This window comes from Sinocyclocheilus rhinocerous, unplaced genomic scaffold (assembly GCF_001515625.1).
Source record: "Sinocyclocheilus rhinocerous isolate Xijiao unplaced genomic scaffold, SAMN03320098_v1.1 scaffold289, whole genome shotgun sequence".
NCBI lineage: Eukaryota > Metazoa > Chordata > Actinopteri > Cypriniformes > Cyprinidae > Sinocyclocheilus > Sinocyclocheilus rhinocerous.
Genome location: NW_015636845.1, coordinates 1,390,130 through 1,403,085, shown reverse-complemented (window position 1 = coordinate 1,403,085; position 12,956 = coordinate 1,390,130). Strand labels below are relative to the sequence as shown.

At 37.7% G+C, this 12,956-nt stretch overlaps 1 protein-coding gene across 5 annotated transcripts in view; it reads left to right on the top strand.

Moving 5' to 3' along the window:
- Nucleotides 1-12,956, top strand: part of LOC107748151 (lysine-specific demethylase 6A-like) — a 73,745-nt gene that overhangs the window by 41,426 nt on the left and 19,363 nt on the right. For 2 of the 5 annotated variants that reach the window (XM_016562834.1, XM_016562837.1), the window contains 9 exons: nucleotides 2,720-2,774; nucleotides 3,240-3,274; nucleotides 6,935-7,028; nucleotides 8,627-8,753; nucleotides 9,057-9,155; nucleotides 9,723-9,942; nucleotides 10,225-10,359; nucleotides 11,902-12,042; nucleotides 12,120-12,209. In XM_016562834.1, the coding sequence (XP_016418320.1) occupies nucleotides 2,720-2,774; nucleotides 3,240-3,274; nucleotides 6,935-7,028; nucleotides 8,627-8,753; nucleotides 9,057-9,155; nucleotides 9,723-9,942; nucleotides 10,225-10,359; nucleotides 11,902-12,042; nucleotides 12,120-12,209 (996 nt within the window). The remainder of the gene's footprint in view (nucleotides 1-2,719; nucleotides 2,775-3,239; nucleotides 3,275-6,934; nucleotides 7,029-8,626; nucleotides 8,754-9,056; nucleotides 9,156-9,722; nucleotides 9,943-10,224; nucleotides 10,360-11,901; nucleotides 12,043-12,119; nucleotides 12,210-12,956) is intronic. The other 3 variants (XM_016562836.1, XM_016562835.1, XM_016562833.1) reach the window with 3 other exon arrangements.

The following is a 12,956-nucleotide window of genomic DNA, read 5'->3' as shown; positions in this document are numbered from 1 at the left end:
TTTACAGACTTCATATTTTCACATAAATGACATTTGGAAAATGATATGCATTGCAACGCAATTTGTGCAAGTCCAGAATAGAGATCGGCTGCAATAAAACAATCAATGGCCGGTTGCCGATCGCGTAAGTTCCAGGGGAAGCTCCTTAAAAGTTCGGCCATGCTACACACACGTGACTGACCGCTCGCTCGCACCAACAGGAGGGGGAGGGGGCGTGTTACTCTCTACACTGCACTTAACCTGAGGGATTCCTACACTTTCAGTCTTTGAGGAGACATGGAAAAACAGCGCATACCGCAGGAACGGTATAACGGAAAATATTAGCGGTTTTGAAACCATGAGATTTTCAAATCGCGGTATACCTTGAAACCGGTAATCGGCCCATACCTACTTGTGCATTTGCAGCCTTTTGTGCAATTGTATGTTGTAATATTGTGTTTATTTTATGTAGGCCTATATCTGATTTATCTCATATAGAATACGTTTGGTTAAGTTAACAGAGCGCTTCAGTTTACTGGTGATCATAGCTCAGCGCATGCAGCTCAAACAGCACAACATTAATAACTATGATTGGGAATGTCGTGTATATAACATTCTAATGAGAACATTATTATAATAAAACATTGTGAATTCTTTGGGTTTATTTGCCGTGTTTCAGTGCGTTGTTATGGGAAGAGCGCTTCCACAACAGGAGTTACACATTCTGACTATAGCATGCTATAACTGCCTCATTTTGTACATATATAACTTGTAATATTATGTTTGTTGTATTTAATATCTGATTAATCTCATAGGATGCATTTCCTTGAGTTAAATAAGCTGCCAGCACTTCAGTTTACCGTATTCATTCAGCTCTTCAGCTTCAGCGCGCGCAGCTCGAACGGCAGTGCACAATATTAATAACTATGATTGGGACTGTCATATGCATAACATTATAAAGAGAAAATTACCGTAATAAAAAGTTGTGAAAAGTTGTAACAATGGACGTTTGTGTTATTAGTCCCATATGGCTCATTGTATATTATTAGAGGAAGCAGATTTATTTTTGGACATTAATGCATTGGTTGGAGAAGAAATGGTGCTTTCGCTGAAGCCAATTTCTTTAGATGGATGATTATGTTGGGATGGTTATTTGATGCCAAAATCATTTGGGCAGATCTAATTTCAGAATGACAATTTAGACAATAAAAAATACCCAGTTTTTGTTACTAACTATATCCAGTCTAATCAAACTCCACCTTGTCTTGCAGCATTTTCAGCTGGCATTCCGTTTTATTGATCCATGGCACATGCATTTTGATTCTTTACACATGTAATGATGTCCAATGACTTGTTTGCGTTATTTATGCATTATTTTATTTATTTGTTAGACTTTTTATGATGAAATTTGGTAATGGGACAGTAAAATTATTTTTAAAACGTACACTGTTCAAACTAGGCTGCTTATGTTTTAGTGTTTGGGATGTGGCTTTTAATGAGGAGACCTTTTTTGTAATCAGTCTCTCAAAACGTTTATGAAAATGTGGATATAGATTAGGGCTGCACGATAAATCGCATGCGATATTTAACGCGCATCTTGTCAGTAAAGTCGGTTCTTTAATCAGTGGTAAATCTCCATCACCTGCGGGCTTTCACATGGAGCAGCATTAACTACATTTGATCATATTTTGCGCAGCTTGTCGGTGAACAACGGCTCTGTGTAGTTAATGCTGCTCCATGTGAAAGCCGGCAGGTGATGGAGATTTAATGCTTATTACAGAATGGCTTTACTGACAAGATGCGCGTTAAATATCGCATGCGATTTATCGTGCAGCCCTAATATAGATTTATCGGCCAACATATCAGTTATTGGCTTTCAAATATAAAGAATTATCTGTTATCGGCCAAAATTTTCATATCGGTGCATCCCTAGACATATTTACTAATGGCAATTACAGAAGGAATGAATGAAGCAAGAATTGCTTTTTTCTGTATTACTTAATTTGTCTTTCTAAGTTTAAGGGATTGGAAAGTGTACACTGGGAGTTGATTGGATCATGATTGAAAGGAATTAATGACTGCATGATTGTTTTGGCCATTATTGCATAACATTATATCATAGCCTGCAGAAATATGACAGGCTTCATTAGATTCACTTATAAAAATGAATAGGACCTCGGCCGCTGGTGAATGCATAGAACTTGTGCATTTTCTGAATGGTTAAAAATTGCGGTTATTTGACACAGCTGGGGTTCATAAAAGTCTATGGCCAACATCCAAATGTCCAGTGATCAGTGTCTCAACAGATGTGGAATCATGGGATAGTTTGATGGATGGAATTATGGTTGAGGTTGTTTTGGGGAAAACGGTGATCGATGCATTTCTTAAATTTCTGTCTCCATTTCATAATTGCATTTTATTATGAAATAGTTATAGATATATGAATCTGTTTTTAATGGCGTTGTAACAATGGAAGTTTGTGTTATTAGTCTCATATGGCTCGTTGCATATTATTAGAGGAAGCAGATTTATTTTTGGACATAAATGCATTGGTTGGAGAAGAAATGGTGCTTTCGCTGTAGCCAATTTCTTTTGATGGATGATTATGTTGGGATGGTTATTTAATGCCAAATCATTTGGGCAGATCTAATTTCAGAATGACAATTTAGACAATAAAAAAAATACCCAGTTTTTGTTACTAACTATATCCAGTCTAATCAAACTTCACCTTGTCTTGCAGCATTTTCAGCTGGCATTGATTGACTCCACACCCTGCACTTTGTCCAAAGCTGAAAGTAAGTACCCAGCAATGCATGTTAATTTTTATTACATATCTTTTTATTAGGAAACTGCATTCAGTCACATTATGCATGAGTTTTTTATAGCCGCGAACAGCAATGTTTGTTGTCTCCTTGAGAGAGTTTTTTTTATAGGAAAAAGGAGTATTTCCTCAATTAGATTTATCCTCTTACCATTTCCATCTTGCCTGAGACTCCAGTTGCCAGGGAAACTGCATGACTGGATTTAGCCTTGTGTTGCCTTGCATACGGGCAGTAATGACATACTTGAAGTGCACAAAGGGCAAGCTAATATTCTTCCTTCCCGGTGTCTGTACGCCCATAAGCTTATTAACGCTCAAGCTGAAACCGTGAAGACAAAGAACGCTGGTTTAATATTTGGCCTGATATCAGATTTGAATGCAGTGTTTCCATTAGAAAAGGATTTCTGGTATTGATTAGTTCCTCTTTTTGACCCTACAGTTCAGTTCCACATCGCTCATGTATATGAAATTCAGGTGAGTGTTCCCCTTTTTTTGTAACGTTTTATCAGAATATTCAGTGTTTCGTTGATACTCATGTTTTGGGGTATAATGTTCTGGATAATATAGACGCCAACAGTGACTGTTTGCTTTTACACAGACCTTGAAGTAAATTCCAATCCATAGACCGATAGTCATCATAAATATTAATTAATTTGAAGCAACTGAAGATAAGGCTATGTGGGATAGACAAAGGATGTTGAATCTGTGATGTCAAACATTTAGATGATAAATCTGAAAGAGAAATTTATTTTCAAACTTTTTTTATTAATAGAAATGGTGTATTGATATTAACTTAAACATGAATCATTATATGATTCCAGAATTGTCAAGAACCGTATGTTCAGTATTGTATCGAGTACAGTATTGAGGAGGGGGGAAGGGGAAGAAATGCAGAAGTATGCTTTTCTGTGTGTGTGTGTGCTTTAGCATTTAAATTTATTTATTTTTAATTTATTAAAGGAATAGTTTCCCCAAAATGAAAATTCTGCCACCTTAATGGGATAGTTCACCCAAAAATGAAAATTTGGTGTTTATCTGCTTACCCCAGACTTATAAGTGCATTACCGCCACCTATCTCTCAAATGGACCATTGACACTCCTAGTTGAGATTGTAGATAGAGTGTCAATGGTCCATTTGAGAGATAGGTGGCGATAATGCACTTATAAGTCTACAATCCGCCGTAAAGCAAGAAGAAGAAGACGCTCGCCAGCCGGCTGTCGAGGACGCGCTCAGGACAGTTCAGACATTGCAGTGTTTTACCTCTGATGCACTGCAATGTCTGAACTGTCCTGAGTGCGTTCTCGACAGCCGGCATGAGAGCGTGCTGAAGAAACTAAGTCACCTACATCTTGGATGCCCTGGGGGTAAGCAGATAAACATAAAATTTTCACTTTGGGTGAACTATCCCTTTAATGTTGTTCCAACCCTATACGCATTTCTTTCTTCTGTTGAACACAAAAGAAGATATTGAAGAATGTTGGTAACCAAATAGATGCTGGTTGCCATTTGTATTTGTTTTTTTTTCCTTGCTATGGAAGTCAATGATTTCCAGCAACTGTTTGGTTACCACCATTCTTCATATTCTTGTGTGTTCAACAGAAGAAAGAAACTCCTGCAGGTACAACTTGAGGGTGAATAAAGTCATTTTTGATTAACTATCCCTTTAATAAGGCATTAATTTAAATAATTGTAGGGGTTTCACAGCATTCACACTTTTTTCCCCAAAAATTTTCCCAGAGAGATCTTCATATTTGGCAGGTTTTTAGCATTTTTAAAAAAATTGACTGCATTAGCAGTGCTTTGCGGTGTGTTTGTGTTTTCATATTAGATGTTATTAGTTTTAGAAAACACTACGTACCATTACTTTAAATACCTCCAATGCCCTGCAGAAACTGCAGCTACTACTTGCCATGATCACCATTTTCATGCTACCCTCAGCTTTTCTGACGGGGGAATCTTGTAATTTCACTAGTACTTCATATTTAATTGCCAAATTTAAAGTTATTTTAAAAACTGCCAGAACCCTACTGTTGTGTTCTATTGGCATTGTAAATGATTGTTTGTAAAGGAAGCAGGTTCTAGAGGTTACAGGGCAGTGTTGTTGGTCCTGGGGTTTTCTTTTGCTCACAGTTTACTGCTGTTACAAATATACACTCTTGATTGATGGATTTGTTTCTGGGGTGCCTCCTTGACGTTGTGTGTGTTCAACCAACCGATCCCCAACTTGCCCTCTTGGTTTTGCTTCAACTTACCTTTAGTTAGTCTCTGTGATGAGCGATAGACTCTTGTTACTCAGTCAGTCTTTTCTGTTCAACAAACATAGTTCGTATCCACCTCGCCTTATATTTTATGCAATTGTATTTAATCCAGGGCTTAAAGTTCTCCGGCACCGTGCCGGATCTCTGGCGTGCAGCGTTTGGCTGCGGGAAAAAAATAGTCCTACATAAAAAAAAAAATCTTGTTGATTGATTTAGAGTCCATGAGTTCGCCTAACAATGGTATGAGAGGAGCACAGCTTTCACTTTCAACCAAACAAACATTACAATCAGAATGTTTTGCTCTTATAAACACGAGACGCGCATAATAGTCGCAGCCCTGATGAATGGAGAAGCACGACAAAAAGCTGCGAGGCGCAATGGTCAAAGATGTCCATCTAGCCTAGCGCATATTTACATAAATTGCTGTAAAATTACCGGAACAAAAATGTGCTGTTTGTCTTACATCAGCACATTCTGAACTTGTACATGCTCATACTGGTAATCTCATTCTGCGTTCAAACAGAGCACATTACAGGTAATTTACTGGTAATGTCACAACTTCTCATACCGGTAAATTGCCAGAATGAATTTACCGGTGTTTTTGAAAAGGTCCTGTTCACACATGATCTCTTAATGGTAACTTACCGGTGATTTACCAGTAAAGACTGTATGTGTGAAAGGGGCTAAACCAGGTCTGTCCAAACTCGGTCCTGGAGAGCTGGAGTCCGGCAGAGTTTAACTCCAACTTGCCCTTTGCCAACACAGGAGAATACATCAACCTATGTCTAAATATGCCATGTATTGTACATTGCGATTTGAAAATAAAAGTTTCTGCATGTGGCCAAATATTAAAATTAAATTGATTTAAACATTGTTTAATCACGCTGTAAAGTGAAACGTCACCGTTACTCAGTTGTCAAAATAATCAGTAGATTACTTGATTACCAAAATAATCATTAGTTACAGCCCTAGATTAGTTAAAATATTTCTAAATACAATTGCATTGTTGTACTTTTTGTAATAAAAAAAATATATTTTGTCATTGAAAATTTCTTAAAAATAGTATTAAAATATTGTCACGTTCTAGTGAACCAAGTATCTGTATTGTCTGTATCTGTATTGTCACACCCCTAGTGTCGATATGCGGTGATATAGCTCATAATTTTCAAACATATATTCATGAAAAAAAAAATCCGTTTGAATAAAGAAAACAATAACTTTGCAATAGTATCCTTTCAAATGTTAAAGTTGCCACAGTCATTGCATGCTTTGCATGTGCTGCCCCGCCCCGCACCGCCCCCGGAAAAAAGTTCAGGCTCAGGATTTTTTTTTTGCTTTAAGCCCTGTTAATCTCATATATATTTACATACTCTTTCTATCAAAACTTTGCTGTAAGGAATGATGACTGCACTAATCAGCCAACCAATGCCTAAGTTTTACAATAGGTCGATTTTATTGTCCACCACACACAGATGAGATTGCTTTTAAGTGTGTTTGGAGTCGTGTTGCTCAGGTTGGTCAGCTATGATGGTCAGCCATCAGCTCCAACAAAGATCTGTGTCAAGGTTGCTAAGAAAAACAAACACTTATTCTGAGAGGGCTTCTCAAGTTACACTGATACAGAGCATGTCTCTGTTTGTCTGACTTGTTAAGTCTGGTCTGGACTGACCCTCCCCCCTGTGTCTGTCTGTGTGTTTGTCTGTCTCCTCCTGCGTCCCTGTGTCTGGCCTGGTCAGTGTCCAGTGTGTTTCCTCTCTTCCTGAGACCGTACATTGTGGTCTGACTGACGAGGCCCTTTGTGTCCACCCGGGGCCGTAAAAGCACTGACCCTTTTGTCTGTTAAAACATCCTCTCCCCTTCTCTGTCTGTCTGCAGAAGAAATACCGTATCGCAAAGGAAGCTTACGAGAGTCTGTTACAAACAGAGAATCTCCCTGCACAGGTGAAGGCAACTACGCTCCAACAATTAGGTGAGTGTGTGTTTTACTTGCTTGTTTTCCTGCTTCCCACAGTCATAAAAAACCTGGAAATATCAGAATTTGTGATTTGTATGCCTGAAAAAGTCGTGGAAGTTAATCAAATAAGTCATGGAAAAGTCCTGATTTCTGTCATCAGATATGTGTCTAGTTATGCTCAGCTATTAGATATTTCATCAACTGCAGTGCAGTGTTCACAAAATGATCTTAATCCATCCAGTAATCACAAACAGCTGGGAAAAGTTAGGAAAATGCATTGGTCAAAATGTGTGGGAAACCGGGCTTTATTTTAAATAGTGGGCTTCCTATGTAGATGATTGTTTGCGGTGTGATTTCAATCTTGATTAGTCAAAGAATGCAATCTGCAAATTTCTGCACAGATTTTGCATACAAGATCTGGATCATTCTCAATGTGGTAATAATGAATGTATTTGGCAAACTATGGTAAATATTACAGTCTTGTTGGGTGAAAAAAAGCATGCAAGAGGGTGGGGATGTTAATGTTAACTGGCATTTAAATTTTTGGAATTCTGCACAGCTGTTTGTGGAATTCTGTGTACTGGGGTGTATTTTGAAATGCATTGTAAAGAGAGAATATTTCATTTAGGTTTTTCAGCCATTTTTTTAATTTTCAGATTATGTAATTGTTCGTCATAATTCATCCATTCAGCTTTCAGACAGTCCTCACTAATGTATTGCATCATGCCATCTCCCCAAATAATGTTAGTGGGATTCTCCATGACAGCATCCCCAAATGTACAGTCCAGGTTTTCTAAGATATGTTTCCGTTCTCTAGGGTGTGCAATTTTGCCAGATGCAATTGCTAATAATAAATGTGCAGATTGCTTTTGAGATACCGTGGTGTGGTTAGAAATCTGAGCTAAGGGCAATCCATAAACTAGGAAAGTGGCACCGATGAGCAAAGCACTCCAGGATGTAGCTGTCTGCAAGGTACTTTGGGTTAAAAGCATCAATAAGTAATGAAATAATTTGAATAATTGGCACAGTTGCGAGTTGTGAATCTTCAAACCCCAGTTCTTCATCACACCAAGCTTCTTTCTTTTGCTAGTCCAAAAAGAAAGTGCAAAAAAAAAAAAAAAAGCAGCTTGCCACATAAAACCATTGCCACTTTGCCCCTGCAGTTGTCGGCAATGGTCTGGTTGCTGTAGTAACGTGTCCCGGGTGCAGGCGCTTGCCACAGGTGTTAAGAGCTCGGCTGGGATCAGTGCCTAGGAGAAGCCAGGCCACATGGGGGAAGTTCTTTGTCTGCACACTGTCTTGTTCTCCTTACCAACTTCTGGCTGGCTGGGAATGGAGAGGAGAGGGGCTGTTTGGACAGAGCCATCTCTGCTGAGACCTTTTGAATCTGCTGGTGGTAGTAGAAACTACTACCCCCCCGATCCTACTCCACCTCATCTCCCCACCCTACCCTGAAGATAACAAGAGCGAACCATTTGCTCCCTTTACGAGTACCAGTGTAACAGCCTCCACAGTGCACACCATGGCTTAGTGTTGTGGCAGAGAGTGTTCTAGTTGTTTTGTTGAGAATGCAGTTTCTTATTTTATCCTCATGTTTCCCATCGCTCCCTCAGGCTGGATGCATCACACGGTCGAACAGTTGGGAGATAAAGCCAACAAGAACAGCTATGCTATTCAGTGTCTGCAGAAGTCCCTAGAAGCAGACCCCAATTCGGGACAGTCTTGGTATTTCTTGGGCAGGTAAGCAAAAATTTAACCCGATTTAAATGACATTCCTCTTCCATTTATATTATATTATATTATTATTATTTTTTTTTTTTATTTTGTTTGTATTTTTTTTCTAGTTTTATTTTAACAAAACTGAGTTTATGTATCTCAAACTTTTGAGCGATGCACGAACTGATGAAATGTATATCTTATCCACTGTAATTTGCTGAAAGTGTCCTTCAAATCCATAATCATAAATAAAATTCTCACATTTAAGCTCTACAACTTGTATGCCTGAAAGTGCCTAGATTTGATGTGTTTTTGCTTGTTATGCAGGTGCTACTCAAGTATTGGGAAGGTCCAAGATGCCTTCATATCTTACCGACAGTCTATTGATAAGTCTGAGGCCAGTGCAGATACATGGTGCTCAATTGGGTAAGCTCTTAATGATTGTTGTTTGTGAGGTTAAGCTCGTTCCATTTATTATTTATGTGCATTTCTTGCACATTAAAATGAGACATTCTTGTTGTTTGTTTTTCTGGTAGCTGGGTGTAAATGGGGTCATTTGGGGCTGATGTTGCCTCAGGCTTGGTTTATATTGCTCTCAGGGGAGAGACAGAAATACTCTAGACATTTAAGCTAAAGCATTCCCCTCAGAGCTGTGTAATCACCTTCTTATCACAATCTTAACACTGAAAGCAACCATGTACAAACACAACTTTTGTCCTATCACAAGTTGTGGAAACCCTTTTACCTAATTAGACCACAAGGAACCACCCAAAATGTCAGCAAAGCTAATCAGAAAATAAAAAATGGTACATTTGTCTATAGTTGTTACGAAATGTTTTGAAATGTTCATCATCCATGGGTTGTCATGGCAAAATTTAATGTGGAAGATATTAATTGTTTCTTGATGCAATAACCTATGGCAGCCAGTTATGATCCATCTGTTTATTTAGCTTTCCCTTTTTAACCACTCCTCTGCTGTGCTTGCTTCTCCAGTGTGTTGTATCAGCAGCAGAACCAGCCGATGGATGCACTGCAGGCATATATCTGTGCAGTGCAACTGGACCACAGCCATGCGGCTGCCTGGATGGACCTGGGCACACTCTACGAGTCCTGCAACCAGCCGCAGGATGCCATCAAGTGCTACATCAATGCCACGTGCAGCAAGTCCTGCAGTAACATCCCAGCTCTCACCGCTCGCATTAAATGCCTCCAGGTAGAGAGAGTGCTTGCGCATGACGTTATCAGGAGAGGAAGTGTACATGTTTCATTTTAATGTGCCTATCATTGTGTTTTTCATTCGGGAAGATTGTGAACATTGTTCGTTTTTGAGTTCCTTCCTGTTTGAGTTGAATCACGTCCCCATGTCTGACATATTATACACTGAGGATGATATGAGTGTCATTTTCATCTGTGATTTGATGCATACCACCATTGCATTGACTCAAGCTTAGCTGAATCCGGCACTGAACATGTTTTCTGCGCAATCTTTTTCTAGGCTCAGTTGTGTAATCTTCAGCAAGGTAGTTTACCAAGTAAAAGTAAAATGCTCCCTAGTATTGAGGAGGCATGGAGCCTACCAATCCCAGCAGAGCTCACCTCCAGACAGGGAGCGCTCAACACAGCACAACAGGTGAGAACAGATCAGCTAGACAAGCCAGTAGAAACTCTTACACCATCTAATGGTTTAGACTCATTAAAACGATTTGTTAGTGGTAGCTTGGATATTGTGACATTTTAAAGAAATCTTTTGGGTTCAGTACAGGTTGAGCTTGACGCTATTGGTGGCATTATGGTTCACTACAGAAAACAATTTTAACTTGACCCTTAATTAAATTTTTTAAAGTAAATTTTGCAGTTACAATAAGGTATTTACTGTACAATGAAAGTAAACTGTCAGGCAATTAATATTAAAATGCATGCTTGTTTAAATAGTACTGCCAGAAAACTATTAAATATTATACTAGTGTTATCAAAAGTATCGACTTAGGTACCAGTTGGTACTGAAATGTTAAAAACATCCATTTCCTGGTAACATTTGAGCACTGTTGAGCTGATTCTTATACACTGTTGATTGGTCATTGTAGCCGATCAGTCATATCTGTTGAGTGCGTGAACACATTGGCCAATCAGCAGTGTTTAAGAATTGGCTCAACAGCGCTCAAATGTTAGCAGGAAATGGACGTTTTTAAAACTTCAGTACCGACTGGTACCGAACTCGGTACTTTTGACAACCATATTACACATGCATACTATCATAAAACTTTTGATGTCACTAATTTATTTATTTTATCTATAAAAATTTATCAGAGTCCTGGAGAAAAAAAAATGATCACAGTTTCCACAAGACTGTTAAGTAGCACAACTGTCAACGTTTATAATAAAAAATGTTTCTTGAACACCAAATCAGCATATTAGAATGATTTCTGAAGGATCATGTGAAACTCAAATGAAGTTACTGGATTTTAGAATATAATGAAACATTTTTATCATTTTTTATATTATAAATATTTTACAATACTACTGTTTTTACTGTATTTTGGGTCAAATAATAGAAGCCTTGGTGAGCAAAAGAGACTTCTCTTAAAAACAAAAAAAATCTTGCAGTATGGCCGTATGTTGTTTTGAAACAGCAGAAGCCCCATAACCACAGAACTTGTATAACAAATGCTGTCGAATGAGCTTAGCCTGTATTGAATCCATGACATTCCTTTAATGAAACATCAAAGTGTGTGGTAAGGCCTGACTTCATGATTAAGTACCACTAAATGGTCCTTAATTTCCAGTCATACAGAACAATGTTGTTGTTAACATTGATTCTGGAGAATAATCTTAAACTGCTATGGTTTAAAGTTATTTGCTCTAGTTCATTAGACCATAGCACTCATCAGCACACATCATCCTTTGTTTCAACATATTGGTCACAAATTTTGGGGAACCATTTAAATCTGCATATTATTATATATTTTTTCATATATTTAACTGATATAATTAAGAGTGAGAAAGTTGGCATCAACATAATCCTTTTGCTTATTGTGCAAGGGAGCAGTTTGACACTGAAACGTCAGTATTGATTTTTCATTGTCAATCAGTGGTGCATAAATGCAATTTTGGTTACTTTAGTGAAATGTTCATGCAACTCTCCTAGCTGCAATTTTGTATTTGTTGCCAATAGCAGACCACCTGCAAAGCTCATCAGAGCAATGAAGACCAGTCCCAAATCCCAGGCCAGTCTCTTCCCCCTCATATGGTCTCTGGCCAGACTGATGACCAGTCCAGCCCAGCCAAAAGGAAGAGGACTGCAAGTCCAGCCAGGGTACTAAAGGACAGCATTTTAGTTCGTTTAATCTGTTACAACTATCAAGCAATGTTTGATTATTTACTGGTTTCTACTCTCACCATCAGAATTCACCAGATTCCTGGGAAAATGATCCAGGTCATCATCAAGTCCCCAACTTGAGTTTAACCCCACAGAAGCTTCAGGTTGGTAGATAAAATTTTTGATGGTTGTTTTTACACCTGTAAATTGTTGAATATTAATGATTTATGTTAGGGATGCACCGAAATGAAAATTCTGGACCGAAACCAAAAATTCTGGATGCACTTGGCTGAAAACTGAAACCGAATCCGAAAATGCTTTGTGATGATTATTTATTATTTTATTAAATAATATAAAGTAATTTTGTAAGACTTTTTAATTTAACTCAATTTTAATGATACTGAATTTAAAAAACACAAGCCAATAAAATAACCACACTTTTACTGAAAGTAACAATAAAATTGGACAGAATTTATATTAATATTGGTAACACTTTACAATAAGGTTCATTAGTTAACATTAGTTAACATGAACTAAGAATGAACAATAGTTCTTCAGCATTTATTAATCTTGGTTAATGTTAATTTTAACATTTACTAATGCATTATTAAAAATCAACAGTTGTGCTTGTTAACAGTTAATGCACTCTGAATTAACATGAACTAACAGTGAACAACTGTATTCTCATTAACTAACATTAAGAAAGATTAATTAACTAACACATTAACTAACATTAACTAATGGAACCTTATTGTAAATTGTTACCTTAATATTAAATAGCAATATATTATTTTTATTCATTTCCATGCAACAGAATCCGATATAACTTTTTTAAAACTAATTGTCCAAATAATGTTTAAACCTACAAAGCTATTATTATCAGAGCATGTGAGCAGAGAGAGGGTAGCGTT